This window comes from Lolium rigidum, chromosome 6 (assembly GCF_022539505.1).
Source record: "Lolium rigidum isolate FL_2022 chromosome 6, APGP_CSIRO_Lrig_0.1, whole genome shotgun sequence".
Taxonomy (NCBI): Eukaryota; Viridiplantae; Streptophyta; class Magnoliopsida; order Poales; family Poaceae; genus Lolium; species Lolium rigidum.
Window position 1 is genome coordinate 208,178,267 of NC_061513.1, and position 22,435 is coordinate 208,200,701.

The 22,435-nt window shown below is 44.5% G+C and overlaps 1 protein-coding gene across 1 annotated transcript; it reads right to left on the reverse strand.

The window, feature by feature from the left end:
- Nucleotides 1-1,104: 1,104 nt before the first annotated feature.
- On the reverse strand, nucleotides 1,105-21,884 carry LOC124663709 (telomere length regulation protein TEL2 homolog). The gene is made up of 7 exons (XM_047201383.1): nucleotides 21,880-21,884; nucleotides 21,332-21,472; nucleotides 20,709-20,923; nucleotides 20,490-20,588; nucleotides 2,415-2,917; nucleotides 1,697-2,333; nucleotides 1,105-1,109 (listed from the first exon to the last, which is right to left on the reverse strand). Exons 1-7 carry the CDS (start codon nucleotides 21,882-21,884, stop codon nucleotides 1,105-1,107), a joined length of 1,605 nt encoding a protein of 534 aa, XP_047057339.1.
- Between the last annotated feature and the right edge of the window lie 551 nt (nucleotides 21,885-22,435).

Consider the following 22,435-nt stretch of genomic DNA (forward strand, 5'->3'; position numbering starts at 1 on the left):
TCATCTTCTACCTTCGGCCAAGGCCAAGTTCTTGAGGAATCCATCCGGAAACCTCTCCATCTATACCAACCCCCCCCCCCCGAATCCTCTAGCGTCCATTCCCGGAAACCTCTCCATCTATACCAACCCCCCCCCCCCGAATCCTCTAGCGTCCATTCGCCCCCAAGATAAGCCATCCCATGGCATCTGTCTGTTCACCACGACGACATGGATCCAATGCACCATGGAGAAGATAACCTGTAAAAAATTAATTTTTCTTGTTGTTAAAGATTATATCATTGCGGCATCTCCATATTGACCAACATAAGGTTGTTACACCAATGCGAATTAAAGCCTTGGATTGTTTGTCAACTCCATTTAACCAATTTCCAAACATATTTGTAATATTGGTTGGCGGAGGGAGATTATAAGTAAAATTAACAGTTCGTCAAATTAATTTAGCAAAAGGGCATGTTAAGAATAAGTATTCTACCGTATCTTGCTCTCCACAAAAAACACATTTAGTACACCTAATCCATTGTCTCTTTGCTAAATTATCTTTTGTCAAAAGCACCTTATTACTTAGGAACCACAAGGGCATCTTTGCTAGATGGTTAGCTACTCCTACTTAGCAAGTAAAAAGACTGAGACAATACAAGGTTAATAGCAGACGAACTAGTAGTTAGCTTAGTTTACATTATCAGAGATATTTGTGCAGTCAAAAATTAAATATTGTACAATAATGGTCAATTTACATATAACGCTTGCTATGTGCTTATTATCCTATCATGGCTAATACAGATGGCGTAGAAGAGACCAAGAACTGATTCATTCTGCAAGATGGTAGGAGTACTCACGGATGTGCACTCTGTATCAGGATCAGCTTCAGCAATTTGCAAGGCCCATGTGCGTATCCATTCTAGACCAGTAGAAATGTCCCGGTTGCCTTCTATAAGAATGGATGCCACATACGACGGGTGCAAAGCAATCAATATACAAGAAGCTGCAAACAACACAGACCTTCTCACATATGCTTCAGCATGCTGCGAAATCTCCCTGAAGAAAAAAAATCATGTCAAAATACGACAATTCGTTACCACATAAGGTCCCTAACAGCGGAAATATTTATCCTGACATGGAATACCTAGACCCTATTGTTAGGGCAATATACTTGTTGTATTACAAGGGGACAAAGGCCACAATATATAGTACATGTACAGGTGCACATATGCCGAACTGATGGAAAAGGCTAGGCAATCTACTTGTACACTTCACAACACCCCCACTCGCGTGTGACGGGAGAAGAGAAAGTCAACACGTGAAGGAAGAAGAGCACACCGAAACAGGGCATCAGCGGTGGCTAAAGAGGGGGACAACAGCAATTTTTAGGCTTAATTGCGAAAACCATGAACAACAGCAATTTTTAGGCTTAATTGCGAAAACCATGTGAAAGCCAGGATTTGAACTCGAGACCTGGGGCTCTGATACCATGTTAGGGCAATATATTTGTTGTATTACAAGGGGGCCAAAGGCCACAATATATAGTACATGTACAGGTGCACATATGCAGAAAGCCCCCTAACATATGGAGAAACTACAATAGACAAATATATACATCTAACACCTATCATATCCAGAAGAGCTGGGGCAAGAGCTGATGCTTCCGGATGCATGGCCATGCACTTTATACAGACACCAAGCATGTATATCAATTTACCGAGCAGGTCCACCCCATGTCTTCTTTTGTCATATCCTTGCATAACAGGGAGCATAAACGCAGCAGCATACAAAGGAAATTTGTTTTTTGACCCCTCCACCCGCAAATCTTTTGCTTTCCTGAGACCCCATTTGCGAGATTTTCCTGATTTAACCTGACCTGATCTAGATGGAACTTCTCTTTCATAACGGTGTGACCAACTCAAAAGTGATCCTGGTTCTGAGACCTCTCTCCAAGGGCTTGCGCCAAGAGGTCCTCTGTCACTAGGAACCAACCAGGACGGGGAAGTATCAGAAATTAAGTTCCCATGCCGCTGTTGTTTATTTATAATTTTAGTTTCAGCAAGCTCCTGCGCTGCCTCAGTCATAACATCGATAACTAAAATACGCTGACTTATATCCACACTCGATGAATATAGCAATTTGGTCAGAACATCTAATGATTCAAATGGGTTGGTTACCAGCAAGGCGACTAATGCCTTCTGTCGCTTTTCTTCAGCAGAGTATTCCTCGCTTTCCACTGCAGCATCAGAACAACGTACATGCACCAATGCTTGAACAAGGTCACCTGCGTTGTGGCACAATTCATCAGGTGATGCTCTCACAAGTTTTTCAGCAGAACTAAGAGCTCTTTCAACCTTGTGAAGACAAAAAAAAGAAAGGTCAGCATTGTGCAGTAGTTTTGTATGAAGTATTCGTAGCAGTAAGTGGAAACCTACACCATCCAGATCGTCAGGTTTTCGTAGTGCAGCAGCAAGATCACTTAGATGTGTGAAATTCTTCTGCAAATCTGTGTCATCATCTGATAGATCATATGGCTCCAGCGAGGAATCACTGGAAGCATCAATGTCCATGCTTTCCTCATCACAGTGCTCCTCAAAATTTGTAGCAGCACCAGACATTTCATCAGAATCTAATGGTTTGATCTCTACGATTTTTACTCTGTTGTCTGAAATATCATGCCTGATAGCCTTTGCCTTTTTCTCACCAGCATTTCTCCTGTTCTCATCACGTGAACATGGTTTTGATTTACTTCCAAGTTCTACATCATGTGAAGGAGCTTTGATCCTCTTTGGGGAAAGAACCCCGAACTCCCAGTCAACATTCTCAGAACAGTCGTCATCAAGGTAAAGAGGATTTTTCGGATCAACAATTTTAGAAAATGTCAATGTAACAGCACTGGCCATCTTCCGGACTAAATCAATTGGGCTCTCTAACCTACCTATAATCAAAACAACATTCAAAGTGATTGAGCGACCTGATAAGATATGGAGACTAACAGGTATGTACGGAGAACCGAAGTGGGAAGATAAATACAAAACTTGGGACAAAATTAGGGAGTTAAATGCACAGTCTGCTCTTCCTTGGCTTATCATTGGCGACTTTAATGAAATTCTTTTTTCTCATGAGAAAGAGGGGGGTAACCTGCGCCCTCCTGCATATATGCAAGCTTTCAGAGACACGCTCACAAATTGTGGTTTAGAGGATCTGGGTTTTATTGGTGATCAGTTTACTTGGAAACGTGGAAGAATTCGAGAGAGGTTAGACAGGGCTGTGGCTAACGGTCCTTGGTTGATGATGCACCCTGGTGCTACACTCCAACATCTCGAATATACTAAATCTGACCATCGTCCTATTCTACTGGATACTGAATATCAAGCAGTAGGGTCGTCGCAACGTGCTGGGCCTCGTCGCTTCGAAGCTAAATGGATCCGTGAGGAGGGCTTCCGGTCAGCTATCGAACAGGCCTGGGCCAACGCAGGAACTGATGCTACTGGTGGTGTGCTAAGCAAACTGAGTCACATGCACGATGCTTTGCATGCATGGGACAAATCCATCCTGAAGAAGCCTAAGCGTCGCCTACGCCGGGCACAGCAAAGGCTTGAGACTGCAATGATTGGTCCGCTAACCGAAGAAAATGTAAACTTGGCAAAAGAGATGGCTAGTCTGGTTGAGCTGCTTTTGGAACAAGAAGAAATTCATTGGCTTCAACGATCGCGGGCGAATTGGCTCCAATTTGGTGACAGAAATACTTCTTTTTTCCATAATTTTGCTTCGGCAAGGCTGAAGAAAAACTTCATTAAAAAATTGATGAATGAAGAGGATGATTGGGTGGAAGGTACGGAAGCTTTAAAACCTCTTGTTCTGGAATATTTTACTAACTTGTTCACCTCGGAGGTTCAGGCAGTTGATCCAGCGATGCTCGAAAAGGTTCAACCAAGAGTTACTGATATTATGAATGAAAAGCTCACTGGTCCTTTCACAGCTGGTAAAAAAGGCAGTTTTCAGTATAGGTGATTTCAAGGCTCCAGGACTGGATGGCCTTCACGCTGTGTTTTATAAGCAGTTTTGGGATTTATGTGGAGATGAAATTACGCATGAAGTGTTGCTAGCTCTGAACTCGGGTGTGATACCTGAAGGATGGAATGACACAACCGTGGTTCTTATTCCCGAGGTGGATGATCCATCAAGGATTACTCAGTTTAGACCGATAAGTTTGTGTAACGTCATTTATAAAATAATCTCCAAAATGTTGACTCTTCGTCTGAAGGAAATCCTTCCTGATGTTATTGCACCGATGCAGAGCGCGTTTGTTCCGGGGCGTCTTATTACAGATAATGTGCTTGTGGCTTATGAGTGTGTACATTCGATCAAAAATAGAAGAAATGGATCTACAGTTTCGTGTGCGGTAAAGCTTGATATGCATAAGGCTTATGAAAGGGTGGAATGGGTGTTTCTTGAGAATATGATGACAAGGCTGGGATTCTCTGAGGGATGGATTTCTCTCATGATGGTTTGTGTCAGTTCAGTTAGATATCAAGTAAGGTTTAATTCTGAGGAGACAGACATGTTTTATCCCACAAGGGGTCTCCGTGCAGGGGGATCCGCTATCTCCATATCTTTTCCTCCTTTGCGCGGAGGGACTTTCTAGTCTTTTGTTGTATGAAGAAGAAGTTGGTGGCATCGATGGGGTAAGGGTGTGCAGAAATGCACCCTCAGTTTCACACCCTTTATTTGCTGATGATTCCCTTATTCTCATGAAGGCAGATATGACTAATGCAACTTCCTTGCAACAAGTTCTGGATACCTACTGTGTAAATTCGGGTCAGATGGTGAGTTTAGCAAAATCAAGTATTTTCTTTTCACCTAATACAAATGTTCTGCTGAGATCTGAAATATGTGACACACTCTACATTGATACGGAGGCCCTGTCAGATAAATACCTTGGTCTACCAGCTTTAGTTGGGGTAGATTGAAGTGACTGATTCAAACACTTTCTTGAAAGAATTATCCAGAGGATAAATGGATGGAAGGAGAAGCTCTTGTCAATGGGGGGAAAGGAAATCCTATTAAAAGCAGTGGCACAAGCAATCCCAGTATATGCGATGTCGGTTTTTCAATTACCAAAAGGGGTGTGTAAGGGAATGATGGATGCCATCTCACAATTCTGGTGGGGGACGACGAGAATACTAAGAAAATGCATTGGTTCGCATGGTGGAAGCTATGTTATCCAAAGAAAGATGGTGGTATGGGGTTCAGAGATTTCCAATCTTTCAATCTGGCTATGTTGGCTAAACAAGCATGGCGATTAATCAATGACCCCACATCTCTATGTGCTCGAGTTCTTGGCGCAAAATATTATCCTAATGGTGATATCATGACAGCTGGACCAAAGGCAGGTTCCTCATTTACTTGGCAAAGTATTTTAGCTGGGTTAACTACTTTTAAACGTGGGTTTATCTGGCGGGTTGGAAATGGAGAAAAAATCAAGATTTGGGAGGACCCCTAGATCCCATCTAGTCCAAATAGAAAGGTACTAACTCCAAGAGGAGGAGCTGTGTATACTCGAGTTAATGAGCTGATTAGTCCCCTTTCTGGACAGTGGGATGAAGATCTCTTGAAGGGGCTGTTTGGACTTGTAGATGTGAGAAGAATTATGCAAATACCGATCAACAACCAAGGTTTCGATGATTTTATAGCATGGCATTATACTAAGCATGGGCGATATACTGTCCGTTCGGGTTATCATTTACAGTGGAGCTATCAATTCGGACCATCAGCTGGCCAACTTGCTGTACAGAGTGTATCTGCTAGGAATCCTGTTTGGAAAAATGTATGGCAAATGAGAGTTCCGGGAAAAGTGAAGATTTTTGTTTGGAGGGCTCTCTGAAAGTATAGAGATGGTAAACCTAGAGGGGGGGGGGTGAATAGGTTTCTACAGATTTTAATTCTTTCTTTGCAATATTAGGCTTTGCGGAATATAAAGGTGAGCCTAATACAAACTAGGTGAAGCAACCTATATGAGGATACAACTAACTCAAGCACGAAGGCTCTCACAGGCAGTTAAGTCACAAGTAAGGAGTTCGGTTAGAGATAACCGATAGCACGCGGAGACGAGGATGTATTCCCGTGTTCCCTTCCTTTGCAAGAAGGTACGTCACGTTTGGAGGGGTGGAGGTCCCACGAAGGATTCCCCACGCCACGAAGGCTCACCCTATTCTCCGGAGCCTATCCCACGAAGGAATAGCTCACTCACTTGTGCTAGACTTTGAGGTAGCCTCCAAACCTTCACAATCTTGCCCGGAGCAAATCCACAGCCCGGATGCTTCCGGACTCCTCTTGGCCACCTAGGGTTTCCAAGGAACCCTAGGAAGCAAGCTTCTTGATGAATACAAGGGGGAATGAGATTTGGCTTGGTAGAACGGTAGATCGGGTCCTCCTCTAACGATTCCCCGGAGGTATTTGAGTTTGGGTGGAGGAGGAGGGAGATCGGAGGCTTTTGGTGTTTCTAGCAATGGAGTATGAGAGAGAGAGAGCTCAAGAACAGCTTGTAGTGTAGTGCCTAACTGTTCAGAGGTAGAAGAAGGCCTATTTATAGTGTTCTTAGAAATATTGCCGTTGGTCACTTGCCACCTCAGCTTTTCTCTCGACAAACCCGGTCAACCGGACCACTGACCGGATTGTCCGGTGCAGAGGCTGGTCGGACCGGGCCAGAGACCGGAGGACACTTTGCGTCGTCCAGGAGCTCCTCCGGTTGGCGCCCGGTTGGCGCCCGGTTGGCGACCGGTCGACCGGACCGTACGCCGGACCCGCCGGTCTGTAGGCCGGCAGACCGGACCACTTAGGCGCTCTTTTGACGCCCGGTTGACGCCCGGTTGGCGCCCGATTGGCGACCGGTTGACCGGGCCGCACGCCGGACTGGCCGGTTGGGGGGCCGGCTGACCGGACGGCAAACCGGATTTCTGCTGTAGACCCCTTTTCGATTGTTGTTGAAGTGGGGGGGTCTCCTTTAGCCTTCTTGTTCCTTTGATACACCATTTATGCCTCTTTGCCTAATACTTGAGATTATCCTTATAAACATATTAGGCCAAATACTCTAGCACGGTGTCATTGTTACCAAAATAATGGATAAGGGTAAAATACCCTTACAATCTCCCCCTTTTTGGTATACGATGACAAACCGAGCTAGAGTCACATATAGATATTATGATAAGCTCTAAACCTTGATTTTCCATATAAGATATTACGACAGCTCCCCCATAATGTGTGCACTTGGAGAATTTGCGTTTGAATGCAAAGTGCACAATTTGTGGAATATGAGAAGCTCCCCCAATATCTTTAGGAAACAAGCATGGTATGGACAAATATATCAAGATATATAAGCATAAAACATGATTATCCTAATAGAGTGATTAAGCATACAAATAGTCGTCCATACACATCCATACATGAATTATTCGAAGTAGCAAATGGTTCTTGAGAAATTAAAGCAAATAAGCACAAGCCATATAAGATCCAAATAAAGCAACACCCATGGCTTGTGACGATCAAAGAACCCCGTGGTCCTAGACTCTACTCTCTTCTCCCCCTTTGGCATCGGAACACCAAAAAGGCGAAGAAAAGAGGAGAGATGCTATCGCACCCATCAATAGAACTGATGCCCGGCGGAGTAGGAGCTCTCGCCATCATCGCGTGCAGCCGCATCACCTTCATCCTCATCACCATCATCATCAGTAGGAGTAGGAGCACGAGCAGTCCGAGGAGGAGGGCCACCATGAGCATACATGGAGAAGTCGAAGTTCTGGATCATCTCATCGGTAAGGAGAGGCATCTCCCACTGAGGTGCAACCACAGGCTCCATCTCAGGTCCAGAAGGAAGAACAGGGGCATGCCGTGAAGCCATGAACTCATTCTGTCGCCTCCTTGTCTCCTGGTTCAAAGCAAGACTCTGATGTGCAACATCATTGGTGTTCTTGCACATTTGCCACATGCTGGAGAAGAAGCGAGCGGCACCGTGCTTGGAGCGCCGAGAGTAGCTAGAGCCTGCTGCAGGATCATGGTGTTCCTTGGAACGGCGCTCATGGGAGGGCATCATGGAAGGGACTTCTGGGCGACCGTCCTGAGTAGGGAACCTGAATGGTTCCATGATGACTCTTTCATCAAGAGTGTTGAGAGGAGCAGGAACAATGTAGTTGATGAGCCGCTGAACATACTGAGCATAGTTGGGAGTCATGCGGTCCATAACTGCACGCTTCGACTCACGATGAATAAGATCACAACCATCAATTTTCCTTATCCCGGCAGGGTGGCAATAGTACATCGGATTCGGTGGTAGTTCCCGACTTCACTAGTATCGCCCGACTTGCCGATGAGACTCTCACGGAACATCTTGGCAAGGACAAGATATGAGTAGTACATCCCAGAGATAGTGGGAGGCCCAGCTGTGGGGTTAGAGGGATAGCAAAAGGAGATGTCACCTCTAGTGAGCTTAGGCCGAGTATGAATTCTGTACCCTTGAGCACGGCCACCACCAAAACCCATGGCCGCACAGAACTGAGTGTAGGTGCAGGAGTACTTCTCCCTGCCGATCATCCAAGTCATGGTGCGGTCCGCATCATCATGGAAGAAGACGGTGCAATGGAACTGACGGACCAGAAGGGGACAATAGGTGGGATCTTCTTGCTCATCATCAGGCTTTAGGCACACAAGGTCATATAGTCCCATGCCCTTCAAGGTGTCAACCACAAAGCGGTACTTTGTGGCTTCATGCAAGGCAAGCTCGTCAGGATTGATGGTCTTGGGCATCACAACAGCACCATTCTTCATAGACTCTCGAGTATCATAGAAACCATCCCATAGGGCTGCTTGTGTCTTGGTCCAGAAGAACTTGTCCCCACCAGTGTAAGTCCGTTGCTCATAGCGATACGGATTCACCGTCCTCATTTCCTGCCACTCAACACGGTTTGCATCCGCAACATTGAAATCTGGCACTATTTCATCATCCTCTTGGGCGGCATGCTTATCCTTTTTCTTACCACCAACTGACTTGGTTCTTCCCCCAGCCGAGGTGCCAGTGTCAGTACCCTGATGAGCTTTAGTGGGTACGCGACCACTAGAACGGCGGGGTGGATTCTCAGCAGTCCGTCCTCTCTTGGCAACAGTGCCACGTGCCTCACCACTCCAACTACCTGTGAATGAGAAAATAGAGTGAGGATAGCAGTAGGGTAAGTGTACATGTCATCAATAAGAGGAAAGCCAAAAAGCATAGCATATACCCAAGTGTATTGATGAGATTGTGCGAAAAACTGGGCGATCCGGCGCACAGGCCGGTCCAACCGGGCGGCAGACAGGACGAGCCGGTTGCCAATCCGGTTGACCGGGCAGCACGCCGGGCCGGCCGGTTGAGAGGCCGGTTGACCGGGCTGGTGACCGGATCTATCGACTTGTGAGGTGTTGCCCAGATTTTCTACCACAAAATCATGCAAAAACTCATAAACTTGAATATAGACTATAGCAATAGAGTGGAGTATGTGCATTGTGTTGTGAGACACTCTAAAGGCATGAGGACTTACAAACCCTAACCCTAACCCTAAAATTTCCTCAAATCTTTTCAAGAAATTGCAATGTGTGATGAGGACAAGAGAATAGGGAGAAAGGGAGAGCACATTACCCGAAGACATGGTCCTCCTTGATCAAGAGAGCAAGAAGAACACTAGGTAGGGCTTGAAACCCAAAAACTCCAAAATTTCCCAAAATAGCTTGAGAGGGACCAAATCCTTTGGTGGAGTTGTTCCAAGGGGCCCGATCTATGGTTTGGTGGAGTTTGGGAGGATTCTTGTGGTGGGAAGGTCCTAGAACGTGGTGGAGATGGTGGAGGCGGCGGCCATGGAGGTTTGGGAGTTGGGGGTAATGAGGAAGAAGACCCCAATGGGTATCCTCTCCCACACATATCAGGCCGCACGGCCGGTCGGGCGCCCGGTCGACCGGACCTGGCGCCGGCTGGTCCGGCCCAGAGGCCGGTCCAACCGGGCCAGAGACCGGCCAGGGACAAACTGCCCAGTTTTGTCTCGTTTTTGCCTCGTTTTGCCCCTATGCTTTGTGTAAATGTGTGTGAATGCTCAGATGATGACATGTACATATAGATAGATAGATGATGATGAGATGAGCATAGACATGGGGTTGGAAACACAAAGTTCTCTAGGCATACCCATTGGAGAGAAAATCCAAACAAGATGTAAATAGCAACAATGGGCATGATTCGAAATATATATCAAGAATCATAAGTCATTTTTGAAATGAATTTTGCAATAAGATCATTTGGCCTTATATAGTCAAATCAAGTTGTAATGAAGGCTCAATGAGGGGCGGGGGATTACTCCCCCTATGTGAAAGCGCAAATGTCATGAGACCTCGAAGAGACATGCTTTGGTCCATATAATGACATTGGGTCTATTTATGTTGCACACATAAAAATGCATCATACCAAGACATGGTAGGATGACTATCCCCATATGTGCTATGCCCCTAAGCTAGATAGCAAAATAAATGCAATAATATAGTGCAAGAAGTTAATCAATCCAAGTTTTTAGGATCAAGAATACCAAGTTCTCCTCTCAAGTTAACAAAGCGGGCTTCATCCAAAGGCTTAGTGAAAATATCCGCCAATTGGTAGGTTGTTCCCACATGAGTGAGATCAATATCCTTATTGGCAACATGATCACGTAGGAAGTGATGGCGAATGTCAATATGTTTGGTGCGACAATGTTGAACCGGGTTATTGGCGATCTTAATTGCACTTTCATTGTCACAAAGAAGAGGCACCGTACCAAGAGACACACCATAGTCTTTCAAGGTTTGCTTCATCCATAACAATTGAGTGCAACAAGATGCCGCGGATATGTATTCGGCTTCGGCGGTGGATAAAGCGGTGGAGTTTTGTTTCTTGGATGACCAACTCACCAATGACCGGCCAATAAATTGGCAAGCCCCGGAGGTAGACTTCCGTTCAACCTTATCACCGGCCCAATCGGAATCCGAATAGCCAATGAGTTCAAAGGTTGACCCCTTTGGATATCATAGCCCGAGAGTAGGAGTGAGAACAAGGTATCTTAGAATCCGTTTGACCGCCATTAAATGGCTCTCCTTGGGAGAGGATTGAAAACGAGCACACATCCCTACACTTAGCATGATATCCGGCCTAGAGGCACAAAGGTAGAGCAAGGATCCTATCATGGAGCGGTATACCTTTATGTCCACATCCTTCTCACCGTCACATGAGCCAAGTTGCCCCTTTACGGGCATGGGTGTCTTCATTGGGCTTGCATTGGTCATGTTGAATTTCTTGAGCATGTCCTTCACATACTTTTCTTGAGAGATGAAGGTGCCTTTTGCAAGTTGCCTCACTTGGAAGCCTAGGAAGAACTTCAACTCTCCCATCATGGACATCTCAAATTTCCTAGTCATCAATAGCTCAAAATCTTTGTTATGATTGGGGTTAGTTCCACCAAAGATAATATCATCAACATATATTTGACATATAAATAAGCCACCCCCTTTAACCCATTTGGTGAAAAGGGTGGAATCGACCGTAACCATGCAAAACCCATCATGTAGTAAGAAATCCCTAAGGAACTCATACCAAGCACGTGGAGCTTGCTTGAGACCATAGAGTGCCTTATGGAGTAAATACACGTGGTTGGGTCGGCATGGGTCTTCGAAACCCGGGGTTGAGCCACATATGCGGTTTCTTTTAGGGGACCATTCAAAAATGCACTTTTCACATCCATTTGATATAGTTTGAAATTGTGGAAAGATGCAAATGCAAGCAAAAGACGAATAGCTTCAAGACGGGCTACCGGCGCAAAGGTATCCTCAAAATCCATACCTTCTATTTGGGCAAACCCTTGCGCCACTAACCTTGCTTTGTTTCGTATGACAATGACATTCTCATCTTGCTTGTTCTTGAATACCCATTTGGTCCCAATAACATTGATGCGATGATCCTTGGGTCTCTCAACTAGAGACCACACTTCATTACGAGTGAAACACTCTAATTCTTCTTGCATGGCAATTACCCAATCCGGATCAATCAAGGCTTCATGTACCTTGAGTGGTTCAAAACTAGACACAAAAGCATGGTGTTGACAATAAGTGATAAGTGATGACCCACAAGTATAGGGGGTGTATCGCAGTATCTTCGATAAGTAAGAATGTCGATCCCAACGAGGAGCAGAGGGTGTTGACAAGCAGTTTCGATGAAGGATTCACTGTAAATGCTCACAGACAAGTATTCAGGGGGTTTTGATGTAATAGATGAATAAAGTACGAGTAAATAAAGTGCGAGAGTAACAATTGCAGCGAGTGGCCCAATCCTTTTTAGCACAAACGACAAGCCGGTTTGTTTACTTATAATGACCAAACGTTCTCGAGGACACACGGGATTTTAGTCTAGTGCTTTCGCTACATACGGCTAATTAATCTTCATTGTTTTGATAAGTGTTGTGTGGGTGAACCTATGCTAATGTACCGCCCTTCCTAGGACTAATACATACTTGTGATTATACCCCTTGCAAGCATCCGCAACTACAAGAAAGTAATTAAGATAAATCTAACCACAGACCTTAAACTCTGAGATCCCGCGATCCCTCCCGCATCGATATACCAACGGGGGCTCGGGTTTCTATCACTCCGGCAACCCCGCAATTGGCAAACGAGTACAAGATGCATTCCCTAGGCCCATAAAGGTGAAGTGTCGTGTAGTCGATGTTCACACGACACCACTAGAAGAATAACACCACAACTTAAATATCATAACATTGAATATTACTCAACCATACTTCACTACTAACATTTAGACTTCACCCATGTCCTCAAGAACTAAACGAACTACTCACGAGACATCATATGGAACATGATCAGAGGTGGTATGATAATGAATAACAATCTGAACATAAACCTTGGTTCAACGGTTTCACTCAATAGCATCAATAACAAGTAGAAATCAACACCGGGAGAGTTTCCCCTATCAAACAATCAAGATCAAACACAAATTGCTACAGCGGTGACGAGGTGCAGCGGTGGAGACGGCGGTGATGATGATGAAGATGATGGTGATGGTGATGGAGATGATGTCCAGCTCGATGACGGTGACGATGGCGTCGATTTCCCCCTCCGGGAGGGAATTTCCCCGGCGGATTCCTGCCCGCCGGAGAGCTCTTTTCTCTCTGGTGTTCTCCGCCCCGCAGAGGCGGCTGTGGCTCTTCGCGACGTACCCCCTCTGGCTTAGGTTTTCCGGACGAAGGAGTACGCGAAGAAAAGGAGGCGAGAGGGGCTGTGGGCCCCCCTCCTCATAGGGCGGCGCGGCCAGGCCTTGGGCCGCGCCGGCCTATGGGGTGGGCCCACCTCGGGTCCCCTCTTCTTCCCCTTCTGGCTCTCTTCGTCATTTGGAAAAATAGGATTTTTCGTGTAATTCCCGTCAATTGTTGATCTTCCGAAATATTGCATTCTGACGGTGCTTTTTCCAGCAGTAATCTCGGCTCCGGTGCGCGATCCTCCAATAATCATGAATCATGCAAAATAGATGAAATAACATAAGTATTATCTCCAAATATGAAATATATCAATGAATAACAGCAAATTATGATATAAAATAGTGATGCAAATTGGACGTATCAATAAGTAATGCATGGTGTCTACGAGTTACCACTCCTCTTGAAATGCTACCAAGGACTTGATCTACTTTCATGTCACTTGCCCTTGTAGCGGCCTTGATCTTCCGAATGGTTCCTTCATGATCAATGAATTCATCCCTTGCTAGTGCTTGATCATGAGGGATCACTTGAGCTTGATCATGAGTTGTGGATGTCTCTTGATCATCATCATGGTCTTGCTCAGTGGAATGAGGACTTTCTTCTTGTTCTTCGGAATGTGACTCATCTCGAGTGGAGGATGGTTCTTGAGTTGCACTTGATGGTTCGGCTTGAGTTGAGCTAGGCTCCACTTGAGCCGTGCTTGATACTTCTACTCCATCATCTTGATCATCATTATGAACTTCTATGGGCCGGATGTGTCCAATGCCCATATGCTTGATGGCACTAGATGGATCATCATTATTACCTGCAACACATGGAACAACTTGCTCCACTTGGGAGCCATTATCCTCCAAGAACTCCACGTCACAAGATACTTCAATAGTCCCAGTGGACCGGTTGTAGTACCTATAGGCGTGAGAGTTCTCCGCATAACCAACAAATATGCCCTCTATGGTTCTAGTTTCAAATTTACCGAGCTTTCCTTTGTTGTTCTTAACAAGACATTTGCAACCAAAAACACGAATGTACATGACATTAGGCTTGTTACCAGTAAGAAGCTCGTATGGAGTTTTGTTGTGGAGGGGACGAAGGAAGAGCCGGTTGGAGTAGTGGACGGCCGTAGAGATGGCTTCTCCCCAAAAGTTGTGGGGTGAGTTGAATTCACTCAACATGGTTCTTGCCATCTCAATGATAGTCCGGTTCTTCCTCTCAACAACACCATTTTGTTGAGGGGTGTATGGCGCCAAACTCATGCTTGATGCCCTCATCATCGACAAACTCTCGCATGGTGTAGTTCTTGAACTCGGTGCCATTGTCGGTTCTTATCGCCTTGATCTCGGATTCATACATACGTTGAGATTTCTTGGCGAAGATGATGAACTCCCTATGGGTCTCGTCCTTAGACTTAAGGAGAAAGACCCAAGAGTATCTTGAGTAATCATCAACAATGACAAGTCCATACTTGCTCCCACCAAGAGTATCATAATGTGATGGCCCAAAGAGATCCAAATGAAGGAGCTCCAAAGGCCTAGATGTGGTGACGATACTCTTGATTGGATGTTTCTTCTTGAGTTGCTTTCCGGCTACACATGCACTGCAAACACGATCTTTCTCAAAAGAAATGCCGGTTAGTCCCACAATGTGTTCACCCTTTAGGAGTTGTTTAAGATTCCTCATGTTGACATGACCAAGGCGGCGATGCCACAACCAACCTTCGTCATGCTTGGTCGCCATTAGACATGTGGAGTGAGAGGAGCTCTCTTTCGAGAGGTCAACCACGTAAAGGTTGTTCTCCACATATCCAACGAGGACCAATTTGAGATTGTAACTCCTAAAGACCTTCACACAATAATTAGTAAAATATGAATTGTAACCGGCATTGGCAAGATGATATATAGAAAGCAAGTTATAGCCAAGGGATTCAACAAGCATGACCGTCTCAAGGCACAAGTCCTTAGAGATTGCCACCTTGCCGTACCCAAGTACCTTTCCCTTTGAGTTGTCACCAAAGGTGATGCTTGACTTCTTGTTGATGTCTTCAATGAATTGATCAAGCACACCTCTTCCTCCGGTCATATGATTGGTGCATCCACTATCAAACACCCATTTTGGACCACCTGAGGAATACCCCTACAAAATCAAGTAGAGGATTTAGGAACCCATCGATTAATGGGTTCCTTTGCAATGGCAACAATATCTTTTGGTACCCAAATTGAGTACCCTCTATAAGCATAGCCATTACGAGGGCCAACATAGTTAGCATAAACATCACCATAATAATCAACAAATAAAGCATAGTGATTGTTTGGTCCCGTGCGGTCACCACTAGTGGCTTTGCCCTTTGAGGCTTTGCCATTATTAGTGACCTTCTTGTTCTTATCTTGAGCGGGTTTCTCCTTGTTGTAGTTCTTCTTCTTGTGAGACTTGGGAACATATCCAAGTCCAAACTTTTGATTGTTTGACATTTGCTTACTAAAGAGGTCATCCAATCCCATCTTGTTCTTGGCGGTGGTGAACTTTGCAAGTTCCTTTGTTAACCTAATATTTTCCTCAAGAATAGATGCTTGCTCGCAAGAAGATTCATTAGGATGATAGTCGAGACCATATTTGGTCACCAAGGATTCAAGATATGCATTGGTCTCAACATGCAACGAGAGTTCCTCTTGTAAACGAACATGTTCCTCAACAAGCTTAGCATGCTCACTAGTAAAAGAAGTGGAGGAACTAGCAAGATTTTCAACAACAATGGGATCCTTCATTGATTCAAGTGCCTTTGGGTAGGTTTCTTGGAGTAGGTCATGGTTCTCTCCAAGTTTCTTGAGCTCATCCTTAACAAGCTTGTTAGCCCTTTCAAGGTGGTCAAGATCCCTAGTGAGAGAAGCATGAGCAACTTCAAGTTCCTCCTTTGAGGCATGGAGCACTTGAGTCAAGGATTGAGCCCTATCAATAGTTTCTAGGTCCTTAACTTTATCAAGTTCATAAGTTTCAATTTGTTGCTTAAGGCCTTGAGATATGCACCTTTCGGTTTTTAGCTCTTGTCTTAGGAGATTGAATCTACGTTCCTTCTCATTCAAATGATATTCTAATTCCTCAATGGACTCATCCTTTTCCTTGAGTGAGTCCATCAAGAAATAAAACTTGACAAGAGCTTCACCACGAAGGGTGCATCTAACATCATAGAGTTCCTTAAGCACAATTAATTCTTCTTGATTTTCGTTTTCATCATCAAGAACACTAGATAGGGAAGGTGGAGGTTCCATTACCTTGGTTTCCCTTGCCATAAGACAAGAGCCAATGATTGTAGAGGAGGGAGAGTCATCGGGGTCATCATCTTGAGTTGTCCTTGCCATGAAGGAAGATCCAACATCATTCTCCGTGGAGTAATCCTTGGAGTAGTCATATGTGAAGAGTGACCCGGGCTTAGAGAAAGCCAAACCGGCCACTCCGGCCTCCTTCTCCTCATCTTCCTCTTCTTCATCGGACAAGTACTCGGCCCCAACAAAAGCTCTTCCCTTGTTCTTCTTGTATCGATCGTTGATTGGGTTTGGCTTCAATCTTGGCTTGACCCCTTTGATGAACTTTGGCTTCAATCTTGGCTTGACCCCTTTGATGAACTTTGGCTTGTCTATCCTTTTCTCATAAGGGCACTCATTTGCAAAGTGGCTATCTTCATCACAATTGTAGCAAGTTCTCTTCTTCTTCTTGTCATTGAGGAGCATTGGGAACTTTACCTTGTACTTATTGGCAAAGAAAGCAAAGTCGGTAGCAATGTCACTAGTTGAAGTCATCTCTTCATCTTCTTCAATTTCATAGTCTTCTTTGCTTCCATGGTCGGCTCTAGCTTTGAGAGCAAGGTTGTGTGACGCTTCATGGTTGTGTGAGGCTTCATCAACACGGTTCATTGCCATGAGCCTTTTTCCCGCCTTGGGCATGTTTTCATTGGCGGCCACATAGGAGACTAGATCATCGGAGTTGAGATCCGCACTCTTGGTCATGATTTGCAAGTTGAGTGCAAGATTGGTGTCTTGTTGCTTGACAGCAATCATAGCAATGACCTTGGACTTTATGAATGCTTCATTCATCTCGAAGCCGTCATTGTACTTCTCAACACCAAGTCCCTTGACCCTTACTCTAAGAGCACCAAGCCTAGCATAGGCATCGGCCACGGATTCTCCATCTCGAATCATGAACTGGTGGGCCTCATGCTTTGCGGTCTCATAAAGAGCTGATTGGATCAAATCGGTTCCCTCTTGGAGTACTACGATCCGGTCCCACAACTCTTTAGCGGAGTCGATGTCATTGACTTGATCAAGAAGCTTGCGGTTGATGCCACTTCTAATCTTGTCACGTGCGGAGGCATTGAGTTGATGGTTGTAGAATTCGGTGGAGGTCAACCGAATGGGATCTTGTGGCTCCCGGTATCCATGAACAATGATCTCCCATAACTCCACACTGCAGCTGCGAATATACAGATTCCATAGAAGATTTCCAAAAAGGAAAGTGAGTTCCATCAAAATGGGGAACATTCCCACTATGGTTTATATGAGGCATGGGTGAAGTGTTTTTGAGATAGTCATGGTTAACTTCATGGAAACTCCCTAGAGAGGCCGAAGCCGCACTAGGAGGAGGTCCACTAGTCAAGTTCTTAAGCATGGCAGACATTTCTGCCATTTGGTTTCGTAGCTCATCCTCCTTTTTCTTCTTCTCGGCATCATATGCCAAGAATCTAGATTTCATCTCTTTAACCGAAAGGTTAGAGTCTTCATCTAGACCCTCGAAGATTTTATCCATCTCACTCTTAAGGCGGTGAAGCCCTTAATAAGAGTCCAGGCTCTGATACCAATTGAAAGTATAGAGATGGTAAACCTAGAGGGGGGTGAATAGGTTTCTACAGATTTTAATTCTTTCTTTGCAATATTAGGCTTTGCGGAATATAAAGGTGAGCCTAATGCAAACTAGGTGAAGCAACCTATATGAGGATACAACTAACTCAAGCACGAAGGCTCTCACAGGCAGTTAAGTCACAAGTAAGGAGTTCGGTTAGAGATAACCGATAGCACGCGAAGACGAGGATGTATTCCCGTGTTCCCTTCCTTTGCAAGAAGGTACGTCACGTTTGGAGGGGTGGAGGTCCCACGGAGGATTCCCCACGCCACGAAGGCTCACCCTATTCTCCGGAGCCTATCCCACGAAGGAATAGCTCACTCACTTGTGGTAGATTTTGAGGTAGCCTCCAAACCTTCACAATCTTGCCCGGAGCAAATCCACAGCCCGGATGCTTCCGGACTCCTCTTGCCCACCTAGGGTTTCCAAGGAACCCTAGGAAGCAATCTTCTTGATGAATACAAGGGGGAATGAGATTTGGCTTGGTAGAACGGTAGATCGGGTCCTCCTCTAACGATTCCCCGGAGGGATTTGAGTTTGGGTGGAGGAGGAGGGAGATCTGAGGCTTTTGGTGTTTCTAGCAATGGAGTATGAGAGAGAGAGCTCAAGAACAGCTTGTAGTGTAGTGCCTAACTGTTCAGAGGTAGGAGAAGGCCTATTTATAGTGTTCTTCGAAATATGGTCGTTGGTCACTTGCCACCTCAGCTTTTCTCTCGACAAACCCGGTCAACCGGACCACTGACCGGATTGTCCGGTGCAGAGGCCGGTCGGACCGGGCCAGAGACCGGAGGACACTTTGCGTCTTCCAGGAGCTCCTCCGATTGGCGCCCGGTTGGCGACCGGTCGACCGGACCGTACGCCGGACCCGCCGGTCTGTAGGCCGGCAGACCGGGCAGCAGACCGGACCACTTAGGCGCTCTTTTGACGCCCGGTTGGCGACCGGTTGACCGGGCCGCACGCCGGACTGGCCGGTTGGGGGGGCCGGCTGACCGGACGGCAAACCGGATTTCTGTTGTAGACCCCTTTTCGATTGTTGTTGAAGTGGAGGGTCTCCTTTAGCCTTCTTGTTCCTTTGATACACCATTTATGCCTCTTTGCCTAATACCTGAGATTATCCTTATAAACATATTAGGCCAAATACTCTAGCACGGTGTCATTGTTACCAAAATAATGGATAAGGTTAAAATACCATTACACTCTCCATGGTATTATTCCTATCAGGTGTGTGCTAGCCAATAGACACATTGGAAACTCAGGCTCCTGTCCGATCTGTGACCAGGGTGCAGAGGATGTTCGACATTTGTTATTCACTTGTCCCGCTGCAGTAGAAGTCTGGCAAAATTTGGGTATTCATCATATTATCCTGGACGCCCTCCAAGTAGACCTGGCTGGATCGGCTGTGTTGGAATACCTCATGAACCGGCAAGATAATACAATGAGGGGCTTCAGTAATGTTGGATTAAAAGAAATTATATCGGTGACAAGCTGGTATTTATGGTGGGTGGCGGAGACAACGAACTCACAATGAGCCTGTCCCACCTATGAATAAATGCAAAATTTCAATTCTTGCAATAACAGCAAACGCGGCAAAAGCTTACGAGAAGCGTGTCAATTCTACAAGTGCAAAATGGTGCAAGCCAGAGCCACGCCAGGTAAAATTAAATTTTGATGCTTCCTTCCATGTGGATTCTGCCTCAGGAGCTACTAGTGCGGTGCTTAGGGATTTCCATGGAGATTTTATTGCAGCATCAACAACATATCTTCCACATGTTGCTTCTCCGATGATGGCTGAAGCTATTGCAATGCGTGAAGGACTGTCTTTAGCAAATAAAATTGGCTGCAGCAATGTCATTGCAGAGTCGGACTCAACTGAAGTAATCCAAGCATGCACTGGTGAACAATCTTGGTGGAACGAATCAGCTGCGATTTTCGCTGATTGTGTTGATTTGGCTTCGAATTTAGAGACTATTAGCTTTAAACATTGCCGGAGGGAAGCAAATGAGGTTGCACATGAGCTATCTAGTTTTTGCTTTATCAATACTAGTTCTTGTAATTGGGATGGTGATCCCCCTAGGTTCCTTTTAGACAAACTGGTAAACGATGTAACCGAGCTTTGATTTTGTAGCAGCAAGTTTCAGACACACTCTTTTCCTTACCAGGGTACCTAAGGGGACAGGAAGGTTTTTAATGAGGCAGTTTGCGTGCTTAATATATTATGTGTTTACCTCAAAAAAAAACATTCATTGAATAGATATTATGATTGTGCTAAACTGCTAACCGCATTCTGGTAAGCTGATGCAAGGCAAGAGAAGTACTTACAGGTTACTCCTTGAAGAATACAATTCAATACATCTTTAGTCATCTCTAATTCTCTTTTTGACATGTTCTCCAAACATAACCCTATTGCTGCAGTGATATCTGCATATTACTTAAGGAGAAGAATGCCAGATGATAACTTGCATTGATAAATGAACAATATACATTTTTGAAAAAAATAAAATAAATGAACAATATAGTTTTAAGTGCCTCAAAGGATACAAGCTTGTTGCTCCACTGAATATGACTGAACAAACTCTTTCTTGGACCAAATACTAACTAAGGTTTGCAATGTAACTATGAAGTTTGATGTCTTTTGAATCTGAGTTTCCATGACTGAATTTGGTGGAAACTCAAAGACAGCATAGTGAAGAATCCATCTCAGGCAGCATAAAGGAAATGTTTTCCAGAGCAAAAATTTGTGAATAAACATTGCCCTGAAGCACAGCAAAATTTATGTTAAGCAAAAGAAAAGGGTATAATTTATAAGAAACAAGCAATTTAATAAATTGCTTTCAAAGTCATGCAGGTTTGGACGATCTAATAATAGTTGAACATACATGGACCATGTGTTTGTCCATCATAGTAAAACAGCAACAGTAAAAAAAAAATAAAGGGCCTGAACAATATTAATGGCCTTATCACCTAACATGCGGACTAAAGAAAATTAGAAAAAAGAAGAGCTTAGAGCCTTAGACATGACAACATATCAAGAAAATATAGCTTTCCAATCGCAGCAAATGTTAGGTCCTTGATATGAGCAAATATTACTTTATGCTTAGACATCTATAATTTATGCTTATACATCCATGCTTTTCCTAGATATATGTCTTCAACATCTATACCTTACATGTCCACCATTCCATGAAGGAACATCGTGGCAGACACCAAACATATCACGGACAAGCTTATTGGATGTTACCTGAACATGCAACGCTGAACCATATGGCAATGATGGCATGCAAAATACATCATCACAAAATAATCTGTACCCATTAACAACTAAACCGCATACAACGCATTCAACAAGTTCAATGAACACATACCGGGCAGATTAACATGTACTCCCCCCGTCCCATAATATAAGATGTTATTACAATTTACAACCAATATACTAACATCCTATATTATGGGATAGAGGGAGTACTAGTCAGCATCCACACAACAATCTTCACAGAGAGAAAAAGGGAACCCCGCAGTGACAAATACTGGTTTGCATAGTTGTCAAATTGGAAATTTGTGAACTAAATCCTGGCCAAGGACGCCTTTTCAAGTATACTTCCTTTCACATAACATAGCATGCCAAATATACAGTTGACTAAGGAAGTAGCTAAGCTAGAACAAGCACTTAAAGTATTTAGTACAATTAAAATGGTCATAGGTACTATCTCACCTCATGACAGTCATATGCATGATACTCTGATTAAACAGCGTCCACAAAATCCAGTAAGCTTCTTCATCACTTATATGTTGTGATGCGAGTTGGAGCAACATCTCTTTAGTCAATCTTTCAATAGAATGTTGATCTCTCAATGGGCTTCAACCACATTGAACCAAAATCGAGACTGAGAAACATTCTTGACCATGTCAGGAATTATCGTCTTACGATCTGATGCTACACATCTCTGTAAGTGATTACGGATCATAGGAATCAATTCAGCAACTAAAACGCCTGAAAAGATCAATGTGTCTTATCAGACATGAAGATCCTGATGCCTTTTATGTGCCATAACGAGAGTAAAAAAAAGGGTACAAATCTTATGAAATATAAATTGTTGTGGACCAAGTACTTGATATGCTAACTATCAGGAGATCCAATCCATTGGCCCAAGTCTGGTCAACTTCGAAGAAATCGGGATTGCAGACAACAGCTAAAAACAGGAATCAAGTGTAAACTGAAATTTACTTTTAAATTAAATCAACCAACCGATGTCTTTGCGGCCTCTACC

Bases quoted from the DNA above. Each gene is read 5' to 3' on its own strand.
- LOC124663709 (XM_047201383.1), bottom strand. The intron at 20,924-21,331 runs GTATAGATGTTG...GCTGTGCTTCAG, and splicing joins TGGAATGGTGGACATGTAAG to GGCAATGTTTATTCACAAAT. The intron at 20,589-20,708 runs GTATCCTTTGAG...AGTAATATGCAG, and splicing joins TTCAGTGGAGCAACAAGCTT to ATATCACTGCAGCAATAGGG.